Raw genomic sequence first — 19,657 nt, 5'->3', positions numbered from 1 at the left:
GGGAGGGTTGCTGCTGTTTAGTCGCCTATGCTATGCTATGCTAAGTCGCTTCAGTCGTGTCCGACTCTGTGCGACCCCATAGACGGCAGCCCACCAGGCTCCGCCGTCCCTGGGATTCTCCAGGCAAGAATACTGAAGTGGGTTGCCATTTCCTTCTCCAATGCATGAAAGAGAAAAGTGAAAGTGAAGTTGCTCAGTCGTGTCTGACTCTTAGCGACCCCACGGACTGCAGCCTACCAGGCTCCCCCGTCCATGGGATTTTCCAGGCAAGAGTACTGGAGTGGGGTGCCACTGCCTTCTCCGTTTAGTCGCCTAGTTGTGTCCAACTCTTTACAACCCCGTGGACTGTAGCCTGCCAGGCTCCTCTGTCCATGGGATTTCCCAGGCAAGAATACTGGAGTGGGTTGCCATGCCCTCCTCCAGGGGATCTTCCAGACCCAGGGATTGAACCCACATCTCCTGCCTTACGGGCAGATTCTTTAACGCTGAGCCACCAGGGGAAGCCCGTCGACATAGGTGAAGGGGTGGGGAAGGTAATAAAACGGACTATGTAACATATATGAAGAGAATAAAAAATACGAAATTAAGTGTGTGTGTGTCGGGCGGGGGGGGGAGTAATAAACAAAATAAAATCTGGCAACAGAAAATCCAAACAAAAAATATGAATAATAAAATACCGTGAGTCAGAGATCAGCAGGCAAGACAGGAGAGTCCTTTCTCAGAAGGAACGCTAGATGAAAGTGAGGGTCACAGCTGTTTCAAAGTCAGCTTTTCAGAAGGCTGCCTGTCTCCACTTCATTTAGTTGTTTCTCTGGGGTTTTATCTCGTCCCAAAAACCCGGGGCGTAACTTTCTGCTTTTTCACACTGATTAACTTTCTGTAATGTGGTTTGGTTTTAGTCATTATGGGACTGTGATTCTTTCTTGCTTCTTCTGTCTGCCCTGTGATGGAGGAGACTGAGGCTTGTGTAAGCTTCCTGATGGGAGGGACTGGTTAAAGTAAACTTTTTAAAAGCTGAGAACTGAGAGCAGAGACTAGGAAGCCAGGTTCTGAGAAGGTGGGGGGACAGGCAGGGTTTCTTGTCTGGCTCCGTCCTGGGTGTGTGTAACTGCACTTTCTGGATAGGCTTGGGTCCTGTAGGCGTCATTTGTTTCCAGGACGCCGCCTCCCTGCTTGGCTCCTCCCTGCTTCTCTGTGAAGTCCCTCTCACCCACGTGACTCCAAGGGCACCCCTGCTCCAGGAGCGGCAGGCACTTGACAACGTCCATCAAATAAGGACCACAGCTGCACCCATCTGGCCCTCTGCTACGTGAGGAGCAGAGATTTCTCACGACCTCACTTTTTCTAGTTCAGGCGGCATATCAGCTCAGTTCAGTCGCTCAGCCATGTCCAACTCTCTGCGACCCCATGGACTGCAGCACACCAGGCTTCCCTGTCCAACACCAACTCCTGGAGCTTGCTCACACTCATGTCCATCAATGATGACATCATCGAGTCAGTGATGCGGCATATGGGTTTTTTTTTTTTTAATAATTATTTTTATTTGACTGCGCTGCGTCTTAGTTGCAGTATGTGGGATCTAGTTCCCTGGCCAGGGATCGAACCTGGGCCCCCTGCATTGAGAACACAGAGACTTAGCCACCGGACCACCAGAGAAGTCCCTTTTTCTTTTTTCGGCATATGGTTTTTAACTATAGTTAGTTTCTAACTGAATTAATCCACTTGCTAATGCATTTTGGGAAACCCACCGAACTGGAATTTCAAATTCGGCCCTGGCGATGGGGCCACTGACCGGCCACTAGGAACCAAGTGCCTCTCCTGGGAGTCTGAGCATCAAATCCAAGCGCCTGGGGGGTGAGGGGCCCCCACGGGTCACTGCTGCCCCAGAGCCTCAGGGCTCAGGTTCTTGTCTCTACCGTGTGACATGATTCAGGGAGGAGTGTCCCCTGGTTACCTCCTGAACTTGTCTTTCTGATTTCTCCTTTTTGATAAGCAAAAGGGTTCTTTCTCAAATGTCCATCAGAGAGCAAGAGCCAGAAATGAGTATATAGATGCTAATTTATCATTATTCTTAGAAGTTCAAAGATCTTACATTTAGAGGCCTTGGCACCTGGGTCTGATTCATTCCCTGTACTGAGAGGAACAGGGTGCTGGCACAAGAACCTTCTCTAGGAATCAGGACTGGGACCTCCAGGCCTCCCCACCTAGAAGGAGGCACGCTGTGTCCATCCAATTATTTGCACAGGCCGAGCACGTGTGGGCCAGGCACCAGGCCAGCTCAGGAGGGGTTATCAAATGTTTCTTTCCATCTGCTCCTTCCTGCCTGACCCACTGCAGCAGGGCTCAACTGTATAAACCCACGTAGAGAAAGCTGGCCAGGGAGGGCTGTCGGGGCCCAGCTGTGGGTCTCAGCCCGTGACATCTTCATGATCTGGGCCGAAGGCAGCCCAGGTTGAGGAAGGGACCCCCCCATCCACACACTTGCACACGCTGCAAGGCTCAGGAGAAAGCCCCCCAGCCTTGGGTTCAGAGTCACAGGGAGATGGGTTTTTCTCTGCCCCTCCCTCGGCGTGAAGGAACATGCCCTCAAAGCAGCAGGAAAAATTACTTAGCTATATTTGGATCCACAAAGACCCAGTTTCTCCATTTCCAGGGAGTCCCAGAGCTCACGCCAGGGTGGGTGGCTGTGGTAGATGCTGAGTGAGGGCGGGGGTAGGGGGGGCGGTCAACGATGTTCGATCACCACCAGCCTGGATGCTCAGCTGGCCTCTGGAGGCGGAGGTGGGAGGCAGGGAACACATTTGCTTCACACTTTTAAAATTTCTAAGCACAGTTTAGGAATCTATATTGGTTTTGGCTTTTCAGTCGTGTCTTTTTTTAATCTTGCTCCTGCTTGCGAGACCCATTACAATTCCCCAATCTGTTGTGATTCTTGCTTTGCCCACGGTTTCAGCTTCACTCTTTTTTTTTTTTAAACTCCCTCTGTTGGGCCCTCAGAAACCACGCCGGCTTATACCATCTCTATAAATAACAAAGACACACCAAGTGTTCGCTTGCAAAATACCAATCAAAGGGGGAAACTCGGAGCTCGTAAAACGTGCTGGAGCGTACTGTTTCTGCAGCTCCTGGGGGGATGCCAGAGAAAGCACAGCCGCTCCGTCCCCCACAGCCTATCAGACGGCCTTGTGCTTGCAGCCAGGTAGGCGAGAGCATCAGGAGAGAAAGAGCCGCAGACCCTTCACCCACAGAGGAAGCGGGTGGAAACAGCCAGTATCTGTCATTTGTTGTCAGTTGCGAAGCCATATCTGACTCTTTGCAACCCTAAGGACAGTTGCCCACCTGGCTATCCTCCACTATCTCCCAGAGCTTGCTCAAATTCACGTCCATCGAGTCGCTGACGCCATCCAACCACCTCATCCTCTGTCGTCCCCTTCTCCTGCCCTCAATCTATCCCAGCCTCAGGGTCTTTTCCAATAGGTCAGCTCTTTGCATCAGGTGGTCAAGGTACTGGAGCTCCAGCTTCAGCATCAGTCCTTCCAGTGAATAGTCAGTTTGTCATGGGGTTAGAAAATAAAATACCCTGTACACGCTCAGGAAGAGCAAGTCAGTCTATTTCACCTGTGAGATCTCTTCACGTTCGGGAAATGACATGAAAATTACAGACTTCTACCTCAGAGACGATTCTACTTTCATAATATTTTGGTATCTCACTTCATAACCATAAATTATGTCTGTTCTCTACGTGTTGTTCTTCTTGTTCTCAGCTCGCGAGGCAGCAAAACGCTTGCTGTGTGAAACAAATCAGCGCTGTGCTCGAGGCCACGTTAAATAAACAGGAAATGAAAAATAAGACACAGAGGGGACCGGCCAAGGGGGAAAAAAAACCCACAGGATGTACGTAACAAAGGAAGGACGTAGGTAACAAAGGACATGGTAAACAGAGGTGATTGTTTGATTTAATGTTGTTTGTCTTTAAACGCTGGCTGAAGGGTGCTGAATAAACAAATAAGATGCAAAAGAAATGAAACTGATTTCACAACACGTATAAATGCACTCGCAACATGTATCAATGCATCAATTTCATGGTTGTAGTTTCTGGACTTGAGTCACTGGTGTTTATAATCTACTGCTTTGGGGAGAAGCCTCCTGTTATGAGAGGTGTGATGCCAGCCATGCTCGGAGTAAAAAAGAACTCTGTTCGCTGTTCAAGGGACCCAGTAAAGAGAGCAGATGGGTTTGGAAGTGATCAAGGAGCAAGATCTCGAAATGATCAAGAACCTGCTGGAGAAGAATGAACGGGAGGGATCTGGATTCTTCCGAAGCCCTTACAAATGACATAGTCACCAATACTTATTTCTTTCTATGTAGACATTTTCTATACAGTACCATGTTTAACTTTCATACCAATCCTGCAACTGACTATGAGAATCCCCATTTTAAAGATGCGTATACTAAGGCCTCTCACTGGCTGAGTCACTCGCTTAAGGTCACAGAGTACGAAGCACCTCAGCGAGGATTTGGACACGAGGCGCCTGCCTGTGGACCTTCCAGTGCTCTCAGCCTGGGACAGCGTGAAGCCACTGGGAGAGGGGTTGTGTTTTTAGGTTTATAGTCTAGCGATGAGGATAAAGGCCCCCCGAATTTTGTGGAAATGGGATCCTGTGCTTTCCAAGTGACTTCAGGGGCTCATAGACCTAGGAAGCAACTGAACGGAGGAGAGACGTTCAGAAGCAGGACTGGGTTTCCGTCATGAAGGACCGGTTTCTTCGGCCTGCGGGTTTGGGGCGACGCGTGAATTTCAGGGGAGAGCTCTGGCTCCCCAAGAGACGTACCTTGGTTGTGGTTTCCAGGATGATCTCTTTGTGCAGAAGTTCAACCACCATCTTCACGTGGCCTTCTTTAGAGGCCAGATGTAAGCCGTTCAACCCATTCTGTGGAGAGCAGAGAGGCAGGGAGGGTGGGGTTAGAGGCTCCGTGTGTCCTGAGGCTCCTGCCCCCGAGGGGAAGCGAAAGGCCGGAAGGGGAGACCCAAGGGACCCCGGAGGGGTGTCTACCCAGGCTCAGGACTGAGCCAGGCTGGCTCCAGAGCAGGGTTTCTGTAGCGAGTCAGATGGAAAGAAAGAGGGTGGTAACAAGCCCCCCACCCTCGGGTGTGAATGAAGTGTGGAAGCTCTCATAAAACCAGCAGCGACCTTGAAATTCACATCTTAGCCGGGCGCAGGCACCACTTAACTGGGATGGTCTAGCTTTAACCCCCTGGTTAATTTTCACAGCAGCAACCAGAAACGGCAAAGCAGCAACACCCGGGTCTCCTAAGCATTTGTAGAGCTAGATGGATGTTTAGTAAAATAATGCATTTTGGAAGAAGGTCATCGGAAAACTAAATACCATCAATCATCTGGCTGTAAGATTTCCTCTACAGAAGAGTTAGTATTAAAATAGCCCCTTGGGGGAATTCCCTGGCAGTCCAGCTGCTGGGGCTCCTTGATTTCATTGCCGAGGGTGCAGGTTCAATCCCCGGTCAGGGAACTAAAATCACACAACCCTTCCAGTGTGGCCAAATAATAATAAAATAAAGCCAATAATTTATCTAAAAAATAGTTCTAGGGTATATCATAAGTCTGAGAGAAAAAGTATATGATATCATTTATAAGTGAAATCTAAAAAATAATACAAATGAATCTCTTTTCAAAACAAATAGGCTCACAGACACAGAATAAATGTATGGTTAACCAAAGAGGAAGTTGGGGAGGGATAAACTGGGAATGTGGGATTAACAGATACAAAAGACTATACATATAACATAAACAGCTAGGGTTTACTGTACAGCACAGGGGCTATATTCAACATCTTGCAATAACCTATAATGGAAAAGAATCTGAAAATATATGTAAATATATAGGGGTTCCCGGGGTGGTGCTAGTGGTAAAGAACCTGCAAGCCAAAGCAGGAGATATAAGAGATGCAGGTTCCATCCCTGGGTCGGGAAGATCCACTGAAGGAGGGCATGGCAACCCACTCCAGTATTCTCACCTGGAGAATCCCAGGGACAGAGGAGCCTGGTGGGCTACAGTCCATGGGGTCACAGAGTCAGACATGACCGAAGCGACTTAGCACACACTCATGTATAACTGAATCACTTTGGTATATACCCGAAGCTAACACAATGTTGTAAACAACTATACTTCAGTGAAATAAAATAGCCCCTTGGCTACCTTGGCATTTCAAATAGGATCAAAACTTGTCTGACAGTTAAATTTTAGGGGGAAAAAAAAAACAAGCAAACATTTTTCAGGCCCAATCATCAGTCCACAAAAGCAGAACTCCCTCAGTCAGCAGCTGAAGCTCCAGCTGCCCCGGTGGAATTCCTCTGGGTCCTAGAGTCAGGAGCCAGTCAGCCCCAGTGGTCCCCCTCTGCCTCTGATTCGTTTGCCCTTGCACTCAGATATCTCAAAACTTCCTGGCAAAAGCCGAATTCAAAGGGAGTTACTCAGAGCACAGATAAGTGACTACATGATGGCTGTCAGTTCCAATGCAGAAGGAGATCTCGGTTCTACATAGAGAATGGTTTTCATCAGTCAGTGATCTCCAGCCACCTCCTTCCCCACCAGCAATTCTCCCTTCTTCCCACGTTCCCCTCCCTGTCTCCTCTGCTGCTCAACCCTGTGCTCACACGTCCCCTTTCAGGGGGTGCCCCGGGGCCACCTCGGGCTCTGGCCAGTAAGAAAGACCCTCGCCACAAGGATGGAGGGACTTGGTTCTTGCTGATGTGAGTGGAGGGGTCTTTGGCTCACCCATCTTCAAACCCCTCTGCAGCTCCACCTCGGGGTCCCGAAACACCCACTTTCATTTTGCATCCGGGCACCATTTTCAGAAGGTTCCAGTTAAAGCACACATATCCTGCTTGGGAGTGGTAGTGTCCCCACCCATGAACAGATGGGTCCTATTGCTTTGCTAAAACCACAGAGGAGAGTGCTGAGCGATCACTGCAGGCACGCGACACAGGTGCCTTGTGACGGGAGAGGGGACCCGAGAGTAAGGACGTGTATGAGACCGTCTTTACGTTGGGTCTTGGATGCGGCAAATACAACAGGTGCCTTGGGTATCAGAAGACAGCCAAGGGTAGGCTTGAGGGCAGCTCGGGGTTGAAGTACACCAGCCCCCCTCAAATCATCTTGGAAACACAGACTTGCAGAAAAGCAATTTGTCAGGTGACCTGCTAGTGGCCCCAGGAGCCACTCTCCAGCTTTGCATCCTGACTCAGTACTGGGGTGGGTCTTCACGGCAGAAGACCCTCTCCCTCACCAGCACTGTGATCTGCAATCCCGTCTACACACCCAACAGCCACCTAGTCTGGAAGGTTCAGTGTGCTGAGCGCAGGCATGCTGAGCGTGGTTACACGGGTACTCAGGATCGTGTGTGTGGTCATGGGAATCGCAGTCTGCTCACCGCAGCGGTCTCGGCTGTGGCTGTGCTTGTGCATGGTGGGTGTGTGTGTGTGTGTGTGCGCGCGTGCGTGTGTGTGTGTGTGTGTGTGTGTGTTGACTGCTAGGGTTTCAGTGGTGCTGTGGGTTGCAATCACCTTCCGGGGGCAGTTACTGGCCCTGAATATGCCTCAAAGCTGGGGAAGTGGCAAGTCTAGAAAGAAAACACTCATTTTTACTGCTAAAGCCCCAGGGTGACTGTCCCTGCTCTTTGGAGCCTCAGGGTCAGTGTACTATCTGCCCGGAGAAGGCCGGTGTCCAGCAGGATGCTGGAGATCTCTGGATCCTGAGGAAACGGAGGCCTGGAACAGTCAAATGCCTGGCTCAGGTCACACAGCCTTTCTAGGGCACCGCCACAGACAGAGCTAACCTGATTCCCCAGAAGAAAGGGTTTGCGTTTTTGTTTCTTTTCAACCGGAGGGACTACTATGTCTCTTTTCATAGACGATGAAAGCACGGTTGTCCTTTGTGATTACCAGGCAGCCTAGAGGGACTTCCCAGTCACCGTAAGCGTCCCCGTGGGGCTGGCCACGAGCCCTGTAGATGGTCCCCAGGATTTTACTCGTTCGCTGCCCTGGTCCTGAGGAAGCCCCTCTGCTTCCCTCCTTAAGTCACATGCCCCTCCCGAAGCTGCACTCTGGCAGAAGACAAGGATGGTCTAAATAGATCAGCGTCTCCAATACTCTACTCAGCTTCCACCTCAGCTCCTGGTTCAAAGATGTCTTCTTGATGGCTCATTTTTCTCACTTTGTAACCCAGTCACCCTAAGGTACTTTCAAGTCCATTTCTGGGATGATCTGAATGCAGCGCCCTCACCAGGACTCCAGGGTAAGCCCCACATGGCACAGCTATGAGAAGTGTGCAAAAGGCTCTAGAGGTTTGGTCACGGCTGTGACAAACTCCTGTCCCAGCGACCGTCGCTTCAGGCCGAGCACACACTTAATCTGCTTCTGCAGACATTTACTGAGGACCTGTTCCGTGCGTGGCACCGTGCTAGGTGCTAGGGAGGCCTGAAACACAAACCCTGAGTCTCGAAGGACTCAGTTTTGTAGAGAAAAGAGATGCATAGACAAATGAGAAATCATGTGAACAATGCCCCAAATGCAGGTATAGGACCATGTAGCACAGACGAGAAAGGAGTTGCTTGGTTAAAGGGGTCAGAAAGCTTCATGGAGGTCTTTTCAGGGCAGCCTGCACGCAGCCACGGGCGCAAGTCCATTGACAATGGCAACGCGAGTTTGAATTCCAAACCCATGAGCTCAAATTCTAGAAACCATGTCCCCAGCCATTCTCATCAAGCGCCCTCCTCTTTCTTCTGTGAAGCAGCTGAATACAAGGGATGCACAAACCCCCAGACCAACTGCAGCAAGTCTTGTCCAGTAGGTGGGCTCAGCGGGTGGATGACTGCTCACCTCCAGCAGCTGAAGTCACTGAAAGCCTGAAAGTGACTTTACTGCACATGTACACGAAGAAACTTGTACAACTGACTTATTAGAGGCACAGCTAGTCTGTATAGGAGACTACTTTCAGTATTTCAAGAATGTTTTATGAATAAACACCTCATTTCATACTACCTATTTATTTCAGCAGATTTGTTATTGCTCAAATACAAAGAGGGGAGGGGTGCAAATTCTGGGAGCTTCTTGCTCTTAGCTGTAACTATGGACAGAGGCGGACTGTAATCTACCACCCCTTTAAAATCAGGATCTGTGTGCTGTATTGGAGTTAAATCAAGGCTCAAGTCGATCAGTTCAGTTCAGTCGTTCAGTCGTGTCCGACTCTTTGCAACTCCACGGACTGCAGCACGCTAGGCCTCCCTGTCCATCACCAACTCCTGGAGCTTGCGAGTTGGTGATGCCATCCAACCATCTCATCCTCCGTCGTCCCCTTCTCCTCCTGCCTTCAATCTTTCCCAGCATCAGGGTCTTTTCTAATGAGTCAGTTATTCACATAAGGTGGCCAAATTACTGGAGTTTCAGCTTCAGCATCAGTCCTTCCAATGAATATTCAGGACTGATTTCTTTAAGGATTGACTGGTTGGATTTCCTTGCAGTCCAAGGGACTCTCAAGAGTCTTCTCCAACACCACAGTTCAAAAGCATCAATTCTTCAGTGGTCAGCTTTCTTTATAGTCCAACTCTCACATCCATACATGACTATTAGGAAAACCATAGCTTTGACTAGACGGACCTTTGTCAACAAAGTAATGTCTCTGCTTTTTAATATGCTGTCTAGGTTGGTCATAGCTTTTCTTCCAGGGAGCAAGCGTCTTTTAATTCATGACTACAGTCACCATCTACAGTGATTTTGGAGCCCCCTCTCCCCAAAATAAAGTCTCTCACGCTTTCCATTGTTTCCCCATCTATTTGCCAAGATGTTGGCTACAAGTAAAAGGCTGCTGAATCTTCCTCAAACCTTTTCAGCTGGTCCAGCTAACCTGACAATGACTCCACTCCGTGCCAAATGGCAGACAGGCTACTGAGGGGGACTGTGGGGAGAAATCACCTATTCCTTCACTCAAATAACTGGGTGTAGAAGATAAACAAGAAGGAGATGGAGGGATATTAGAGGAAAAGGTTCAACTAAATTAGAAACTGGGGAGCAAAGCAGCAGCTACTTGTGGCCGTTTTCTAACACGTGCCTTTCTCAGGAAAATGCCAGCTTGCCAATTCCTCTTCTTAAAGACACCTGCTTCTGGGTCTCCACCTACACACACGTTAGACCAACTGATTTTGTTCCACAGCCCTTTCCTGCTCGGTTCTGTTTCTCTTTCATTACTCTTTTCCTTTTTTCCTCCAGTTTCGATCATTTCTATAGACTTATCATCAAGTTCTTGTTTCTTTTCTCAGCTGTGTCCAGTCTACTCTTGGGCCTGTTGAATAAATTTCTCATTGCCAAGAAAGTTTTTTTTTTTTTTTTTTTTTAATTTCTAGCATTTCTTACAATCTAGCCCATTTCTTACTGGGCTCTTTCTTATAGTTGGGGCTTCCCTGGTGGCTCAGATGATAAAGAATCTGCCTGTAATACAGGATATGTGGGTTCAAACCCTGGGTTGGGAAGATCCCCTGGAGAAGGAAACAGCAACCCACTCCAGTATTCTTGCCTGAAAAATTCCATGGGCAGAGGAGCATGGCAGGCTACAGTCCATGGGGTCACAAAGACTGGGACAGAGCTGAGCAACTAAGACCTTTCTACAGTTTTCACCCCTCTGCTAAAACTTCCTCTGTTCGTGAATAGTGTCCATTTTCCCTACTGGATCCATATTAAGCACAGTTAAAGTCCATCTGATAGTTCCAACCTCCAGGTCGTCATCTCTGAGTCTGGTTCTGTTGATGGCTTTGTCTATTGACAATGCTTTGTTTTCTCTTACTTTGGGTGCGTGTGTGTATAGTAATTTTTAATTGAGTGCCAGGCATTATACACAGAAGAACAGTAGAGACTGAAGTAATTTGTGTCTGGAAATGGGCATGCCTCTTCTTCTGAGAAGCTGTTAGCACAGAAGTGGGGGTGGGGGAGCTGGGTCAATGCACTCAGGAGTTGGCCTGCGCCTGGGTGTTTGGTGACTCCTGGCGCACACAGCCTTTGGCAGGCTTCTGTCACCTTGAGTCCAGAGCCGGAGCTGGGATGCCAGAGGCCTATTCTGTGTTCCCGATCTCCCCTCAGCTTCCAGCCCATCCTGGCACGCCTGTGCCTCCACTGGGGTCTTTCTCCACACTCTTGCCCCACTCCCTGCAGTCCTACATTCTTCCTTGTTACAAGGTTGGAGCAGAGAGCTTCTCTTCTGTCCTGGCCCAGCTTCAGCCTTAGGCAGGCTTTGCTCTTGGACCTGAAAGGTGGAAGTTGTTTTTTTTTCATCATTTCTTCCCCTCTTCTCCATAGCAGCAAAACATGCCTTGTCTCTATACTTGGTGTTGAGTGACACTTCCTTGCTCTTCCTCCCCCAGCAGAAGCAGACCGCTGCTTTTTTTTTCTTGGTACAAAACAGTTACTGGCCCCAGTTTCCCGCCCTCCCTAGGGGTACAGAGGTTGTGCCCCCGCTTTCCTGCAGGGGTCTCTGGCTGTGTCCTGGGGCTGGAAGCTCTCCCACCCTCACCAAAGGCAGAGGCAGTGTGACTACTTCTCCCCTAGACACGGGATTTCTGCCTGGGGTCCGAAGGGGAGAGACTCTATTTTTGCTTCACTTAAATGAAGAGTCTGGAATGCAGGCAAGGCTTTGTCTGTGGTCCCCTCCACCCCGATCCCACAGTCGCAGGCAACACCTGCTCTCCTGTGGCGAGCTGTCTGCTCCCCAGGGACGCTCTCTGATCTGATTTACTCCAGTATTTCTCAGGAGCACCTCGTAGAGGTCTGAGGTTCCAGACACACTGCAGCCACGCTGGCCTGCTAGCCAAGAATCTGTTAAGACGTCGGCTTTATGGCAACTGCTTTTCTCTCCTGGATCTACCAAAACTGAAACGGTGGCCTCTCCTAGGAGGGCTTGTCTCTTTTGAGAATTCGGCCAACCTTGCTGCCTTGAGATCTCAGCTTTCTGATAGGCTTAGGGGAAACTGTAATTCTGCAGAGTATCCAGGCATTTTTTTTTTTTGCTGTTAGGGTGGGAGCAGTGTTCTTCGAAGCTTTTCACATCCTAGAAACTCTATCCTGAGTCTCCCAGGCCACCTGGCCGCCATATGATCTTGTCCCACATGGTCTTAACACGGCAGACAACCATTTTAGTATCTTTCTGGCAAAAAGATTTATGCCAAGCACTCACACCTGGGGTTGTTCATCTGCCTTTGCTCTTTTTTTTTTTTTTTCAGGTAAAATGTCAATTTAGTGGGTTCTTCTGAGCAGCAATCTGTCTGATGGGAGGGAGAGGAGATCTCAGCCAGGCTGTGTTTCTTTTAACATTTTTAAGGAGAAAGGGAAAAAAAATCACTCAGCCTGAATGATTTAATTTGCAGTATTTTCTTGTACCAACTGTGAAAAATTCCACTGGCAAAACAGACAATTCTAGACATTTGTTCTCAGTAAATGATCCCTCTGTTTCATGTCTCTGATTGCCCCAATTACGCTAATTGATTTCTCAACGTACAAATACAGGAGACGTGTCACAGGAAATTCAAACTCTCGTCCTGTCCAGAGTAGAGGACTGTTCCAGATGGAGACGCCACGGTGTCCGGAGACCCTTGGCCTCTTTGGAAACTCCAGAACACCTCCAAGGCTGACGCTGGTGTGCTGGTGTGGACGTGCTGTGTTCCACGCCTTTTCTCACACTTGGCGATCCTTTCACCTGCACACACAGCCGGTCCTGCCCGCATGGGTACAGTTTTTGGCTGTGTCCTAAGGACATCGTGCCCACCTGCCCCTCCCACCCCACTGCCCCCCAAAACTCATGATTCTAGCCCCTACCCCTTTTCTCTGAGCTAAGCAATGTCTGCTCCTGTAGCGACTGGGAAGCATGGCCTTTTTATTCATAAACACCTACTACCTTACTATTGATTGGACTTATCAGGTTAATTAATTGGCTGTGCTACCGCCAGAGGCAATGGAGCCCTGGGCAGGGGAAGCTTTGATGGGGAAGGAAAGGAGTGGAGTCCTGGAAGAACAAGCCAGAGTAGCGGCAGAGAAAGCCAAGAAGCCAAGGACCCCAGAGGGGAACAAGAAGAAGCCGGAGAGGGGCTTCTAGGTAACTTGCCTTCAGGTGGTCGGCAAACAGTGAGAGCCTCTCCCATAACAGACAAGGACGTGCACACAGAGCATCACACACCTAGTTCTTATACGTTATACCTACTTTCCCGTTCACTCTGGATCCTCTGTTAGCTTGTTATATCCGTCCAGAGAAGGTAAGTATTCTACTCTATGTTACAGAAGCTTAATTTCCTGAATAACAACCTGCTGATGCATTTGTGACCTCTGGCTTTGCTCTATTATTGGTTCTTATTTGTGGAGCAAGATCACTGACGTTATATATTTGCAGGTCTGCCGCCCTGAAACAGAGCAGGAAATAAGAATCTGAATGGGGCGCTGGAGAGAAACAAAAAGGTCAAAATGGTGGCCATCCCTCGTCTGAATTCTGAGATTGATGGGAAATAGAGAAAGGGTCAGGTAAGAAGGAGAGGCAGAGACCACGGAAACCAAAGGCCAAGGAGACGATGAGACGAGGCGACTATTATCCTGGGCTCAGGAGATAAGGGCTTGAACTAAGCTTCTGACAAAGAAATGACTACAACAATGTAAATCTTGGGGCCTGTCCTCAAATTGCCTGCATTAAGTTTTCAGTCCAAACAGAAACAAAATCGAAAGGGAATGGAGATGTTCCCATCTTCCCTTTTCTTCCCCTTCCCTTCCCTCACCTGCCAGTCAGAAGATGCTGGCATCTGAGCGTGCAGGACGGTGAGCCAGAGGGGTGCCTTGCAGAGGCATCTGAGAGGGAGGCGGGGGCTGCTCTGGAGTGCTTGGGAGGTGGGTACATAGAGCAAATGAACAAGCGCTTTGAAGGTGGCACAAATCAGTGGAGTCAGGCTTCTCACTGTCTGAAGAAATTTAAACCCTGGAAAGAGGAAAGACTAGGAAGAGCCCTGAGGTCTTGGATTAAGATTAGAAGCATTGGCCTGATCTCAGGGATTTTTAAAAACACACACACAGACAGATGTAGAAGTCGTTATAGATGCGTGTACACACGTGAAAGCAGTAGCAATGGGCACCCTGAGTGGCCAGATTTTGGTGTCTACAAACCAGGCTCCACTCAAAGGAAACAGAGGCCTTGGAAAAGTGAGTGATTCAGGACTGGGGCAGGGACAGTACAAAATGACCCTGGGATAACTTGCACCATAAAGTAAAGAAATCAAAGACTGATGCGGACATGTCAGAGAACACAGAAGCCAGCGTACTGGAAAGCCTGCTAGTGGCCTGATTCAGATTTGAACATCCGCGAGTATCAGACTACAACCCATCAAATGAACCCATGAGTCTGAACAGGTATAAATAAATAATGAAAAAACGAATCAGTAAGAAAGAAGGGAAAGCTTATCCTTCAGTGGAATATCAGCTAATAAATGTAGAAGGAATGACGAAGATGGAGAAGCATTCCTTGGAACCATCACAGTGGTAACCAACGCAGGCAGAAACTAGCCGTCTTTGCCAAGAATGGTGGCTGGAAGTCTGACGGGAAACAGACTTGTGTTGGCAATACATGGGAATATTCCTCCCCGAGAAAATACTGAGCAACCACAAAGGGAAAAATCAATGATTTTACAGCAGAAAAACTTGGCAGACACCAATATCAAGGTTAACGTCCTCGGATATGGAAAGAGAGCTTGATTTCTACGGGACCCTGCCAAGAATGCATGGCCTCAGCCTGGTCACCAGCAAACGTCTGCAGACACAGCTGGGGTTCGAAGTACAGAATGGAAGACGGGCAAGAAGGTGAGACAGGCCAAGACTGAGGAAGCATTCCAGATCGAAGGAGACCAACAAGACATGACAAGTGAGCCCGAAGTGTACTCCTGGAGAGATCCTGTATTATGTGGGAAAGTGTCCTGACTTCCATATGGTACCCACCGGATGTTTAGCAGTGACGGGGAATGACACCATCTCTGTATATGTTACACATCGACAGACAGGAAAGGTCAGAGGATCTGGGTGACAGAGGATTCTTTGTACTGTTCATGGAACTTTTCTATAGGTGCGAAAGTTTAAAATTTTAAAAAACAAAGCCAGGGGCTGGGTAGGAGGGAGCCACGGGGTAAGGGTAGAAGAGGCTGTCAGAGAAGCCGAGGCAGAGCTGGGGGTGACCCTGGGCGCTGGCTATGGTGGGAGAGGATGGGCGGCCCACTGGGGTTCCTGCACATCTAGGACCAGAGACTGTGTGGGAGGCTGAGCACACACATCCCTGAGTTCTACAGGCCCAAGAGGTGCCACCTTTACCAGAGTCGAGAGACCGTTCTAGGCTGGAAACCCCAGAGAGCAGCCTAAGCCCTGCGTGGGAACCAGCTGACGGGAGGGCAGGCCCCCCACCTGCAGCCTCCTCCTGACCCGGATATTGTGTGACCGCTTGGTGGGAAAGGTCTGCTAAAAATACATGATCCTGGATCTAACGCATCAGAAGCCAGAAAGAGCCGAGGTGATGGCTGTCACCCTGGCGGGAAATCACGCTTCGTCTCCCTTGCCAGCCTGTCTCTGGTCCAGGACCAGGGAAGGGAGGAGAAGCTCAGAAACCGGGAGGAAGGCGCAGGGTCTGAGAGGAACGCTCACGGGCAGCTCTGAGCACGCCCCTCCTCTGCTCTATCACAACCGGAGTTTATCTCCTGACCCAGGTACTGTTTATGATTTGGGGTTTACTGGATATTCACAAGGAGGGAAATGCCTGAACACTTTTCATTATCTTAAGAAAAAAAAAAGAAACCCACATGTCTTTGGGAGCTCTTGGAGGAGATGCTTCAACCTGGTCCCTTGTCCGCTCCTCACTGGACACACCTGGGCAGCCTCCCAGCTCAGCTGCCTGGCAGCTGCAGGGGCTGGAGGCCCCTAGGGACACGCAGAAAAGGGTGAGCTCAGGGCAACAAGACAATGGAACTCTGACATGCAGGTCTGCCACTAAGAATACCTCCTATGGACTGGAAAGAGTGTCCACGTCCGAGACCTTGGCCTTCCTTTAAAAGGATAAAAAGAGCCAGTCCCTCAGAAGCAGAGCAGCGGGGTTTAGGGGAAGGACATTAGATACCAAACAAAGGCCTCTCAGCTGTCCTCCTAATGTCTAGACATGTCACTTCACCTTCGGGGTCTCCGTCTGTGAGTCTTCAAATTGGCAGGCCTGCTTCCTCTTATTTTGTATTTTTAAATATTTATTTATTTGGCTGCAGCAGGTCTTAGTCGTGGCATGCGGGACCCCTGACCAGGGATTGAACCCGGGCCCCCTGCATTGGGAGCGTGGAGTCTCAGCCACGGGACCGCCAGGGAAGTCCCAGCCTGTTTCCTCTTAATTCCGCAATTCCAGAATCAAACAGTTGTAGGCACTCTCAGGAGACAATCAACAGATATGTTTCTGCTTGCAGAGATGCAGAGAAAGATACAAGACTGACGCCAAACTTCTCACAGGGAATTGGGGGAAGTGGGGGCAGAAGGGGAGACTTACAGGAGATCGACTTTCTGTATTTATATAAAGGGTGACTTTTTCAGCAACCACCCTGTATTCACCCGCTGTTAAATTAAAAATCATGAAACAATGAAACCTAGGAAGATGGTTCTCACAAATGCCAAAAACGTGGCTATTAGAGATTCACAGTCAAGTGTCAACGATGCCAGGACAAATTCACACGCCTGGTCTATTCTACTCGGAAAGAAAGCGAACCGTGTTTACATTTCCTCTGTTAGCCAGGGAGGTAAATCTTCCAAGGCCCAGATCCCATGTCATTTTCCTCTGTGACTTCCCTTGTCCTTCTCTCACCCCCTCTACACTGTATTCCCAGCTCCCAAAGTTAGTCGCTGTCCCCACCATATCCCCAGGGCACTTGATGACCCTACCTTATCACTGAGTCTACCAGCTCTTGTGTCTCTGTCCCCAAGTAGGACTGTCTGCAGAATCCCGCTTCTCCCTGTACCTCTAGTGCCAGCCTGGAGCCTGGGCACTCACTGCGTGCTCCCCAGGCGTTGGCGGAACTGACCTCACACGCATGCCACCCGACACGCACACAGAGCTATCTTTCTTTTCAGTCTCTCGAAACGAAGATGGCACATCTGGTCTTCATGTTATAAACTCGGAGCAGTCAAACCACTGAGTGGACTTTGGAAGGTGTGCTTTCCTTGCGATGCATGCTAGATCATTCTGATGATGCTGTCAACCTTTCTAGTCCCTAGGGTCCCAGAGATGTCCCCATTGTTGCTACAAGTGGGCATTTTTATTTGCCCGAAGCGGGTCTGTTGACTCTGCCTTCACCAGGAGGGAAGGAAAATGAAGATAAAACCAGCACAAGGAAGGCTGCCCAGAGAAGGGGGGGCCCGCTGCACAGTCAGCCCGTCCTTGGAGTTCAGTATCGGGAGACCCCGGCTGCAGCCCAGGAAGACCTTACTAATGAAGCACCTGCTCTATCATCCACCCCACAAAAGGGATGCGGGCCTTCAAAGTGGACGTGCCTGGAGGGGCTTGAGAAAGCAGAGACACCCGAGAGCTGAAACCTGCGATTCTTAAACACCACGGGTCACTATGACTCCAGTCAAGCAATCAACTTCCTTTCAAACGATAAATTAGTCACTGTAATTAGCAAGATGAACATCAAATAGCTCATTTCTGCTGCAATGCAGAAGTAATTTACCTATTTAAAATAATTCAGGGGAAGGAGGTTTTCAGGTTCTGTCTTTTTCATAAACATCTTTTTCTGGTGGAAACTGGAGTTCCAGGAGAGTCCCTGGAACTGGACGCTGGGGTATCTGGCACTCCCCTCATTCACCTGCACTCCCCTTCTCCCCAGGACCACCTCTCTCCCACATGGGGGCTGCAACTACACATCCTCCCCTTCTCCTCATCACTCATCCAGAGCTGCATGCTTCCAGAAGGCTTGTGCGTGTGCGCTCAGTCGCTTCAGGTTGTCCAACTTTGCAACCCCATGGACTGTAGCCCGCCAGGCTCCTCTTGTCCATGGGATTCTCCAGGCAAGAATACTGGAGCGGGTTGCCATGCCCTCCTCCAGGGGATCTTCCTGACCCAGGGATCGAACCCAGGTCTCCTGCATTACAAGTGGATTCTTTACCCATGAGTGACCTGGGAAGCCCACCAGAAGGCTTCATGTGTTACCCTGTCATTACATGGAGAGGCTTTCTGCGTGAGTTTGTGGGGGGTACAGGTAGAATTAGGGGAGGATGTAGATGAACACAATCTCTATGCCGATGAGCAGTTCCTAAGCAAAAGATGATGCCAGAGGGGAATTCCCCGGGGGTCCAGAGGTTAAGACTCTTCACATCCACTGCAGGGGGTGTGGGTTCAATTCCTGGTCGGGAACTAAGATCTTGCATGCCACGCGTTGCAGCAAAAAAAAAAGATGAATCCAGAGAAGAGTAACAGGCTGCATATTGACCTTGATCCAGACGTACCCTCCTAACCTGACTGCCCCCACCCTGCCCTCTTACATTTCATTTCCCCCAACCTCACTCCCTGCCCACTCCCCACACCCTTCACCGCCCCTGCCTCTGCAGCGACCGCTCCTTCTCACTACAATTCCCCATGCCCAGTCTCCCTGGCAGACTCCCACTCTTTCTTCCGAGGCTTTCTCTGACTCACTGGCATCCCAGCCACCACCCCCAGGCTGGGAGCGACGGGGGAGTCGACGCTGGGACTCCCTCTTAGTGGCCAGCACGTGGCTTAGTAGAGCAGCTCAAGGAGTGTGTGGAGTGAATGAATGAAAACAGCCTGTGTGTTCCTCCTGGATGCTACTAGATGTGCAAGCTTCTATTTCCAAGCTGGGCTTCCTTACTAGCCTTTGAGTTCTCTGAGAGCAGGGCATGGATGAACTAAGGGTCTACCAACGTGCTGGGGGCATTGTAAGTGCTCGGTTTATGTTTGTGGAACTCGTGTATGTAGAGTGGGTAAACAGCAAGGTCCTACTGTGTGGCACAGGGAACTATTCAATATTCTGTGGTGAACCATACTGCAAAAGCATGTGAAAAAGAATTTATGTGCATAACCAAATCGCTTTGCTGTACAGCAGAAATGAACACAGCATTGTAAATCAACTTCACTTCAATAAAATAAATTCTTAAAAAGGAAAAAAACCAAATAGAAAAAAATTCTAAATACATCTAAAATTTTTAGAATAAATGAATGAGCAGAGAAACTTCAGGTGGTCTTTGCCAACCCACCTCTCCAAATCCAAAGTCATAAAGCTCAGAAGACATTCAGAAGTAATCTCTGAACCTCAGCTTTCCGAGCTACAAAAGTGAGAGTTGAATGCCCCGCTCTCCTCTAAGCTCTAAGACTGTAATTTGGAAAGGTAGCAATTATCACAATCACCAGAGCCCAGTGACTCCTGATCGGAAGACTTGGCATTTGGCTGCTGCAGAAAAGATTATTCCGTGGCTCTTGTTCAGGTGCTCCGTGTATCTGAAATGCTGAAAACCCTTCACCTTCAAGATAAACGAGTACCCAGCAGTGGTGGGCTGTGTGTGGAAGGCACACGTGGAAATTTAGGGAACATCGATGGA

At 49.3% G+C, this 19,657-nt stretch overlaps 1 protein-coding gene across 10 annotated transcripts in view; it reads right to left on the bottom strand.

Moving 5' to 3' along the window:
- The window catches only part of ANK1 (ankyrin 1), a 111,278-nt gene that overhangs the window by 76,854 nt on the left and 14,767 nt on the right, over positions 1-19,657 (bottom strand). For all 10 annotated transcript variants that reach the window (XR_011462872.1, XR_011462871.1, XM_070364243.1 and 7 more), the window contains exon 3: positions 4,833-4,931. Coding sequence is in view for 8 of the 10 variants with exons in the window: in XM_070364243.1 (XP_070220344.1) it covers positions 4,833-4,931 (99 nt within the window). In the remaining 2 variants the exon portion in view is untranslated. The remainder of the gene's footprint in view (positions 1-4,832; positions 4,932-19,657) is intronic.

Source organism: Bos mutus, chromosome 27 (assembly GCF_027580195.1).
Source record: "Bos mutus isolate GX-2022 chromosome 27, NWIPB_WYAK_1.1, whole genome shotgun sequence".
NCBI lineage: Eukaryota > Metazoa > Chordata > Mammalia > Artiodactyla > Bovidae > Bos > Bos mutus.
Note: the sequence above shows the minus strand (reverse complement) of the source record. Positions and strands in the feature narration are given on the sequence as shown.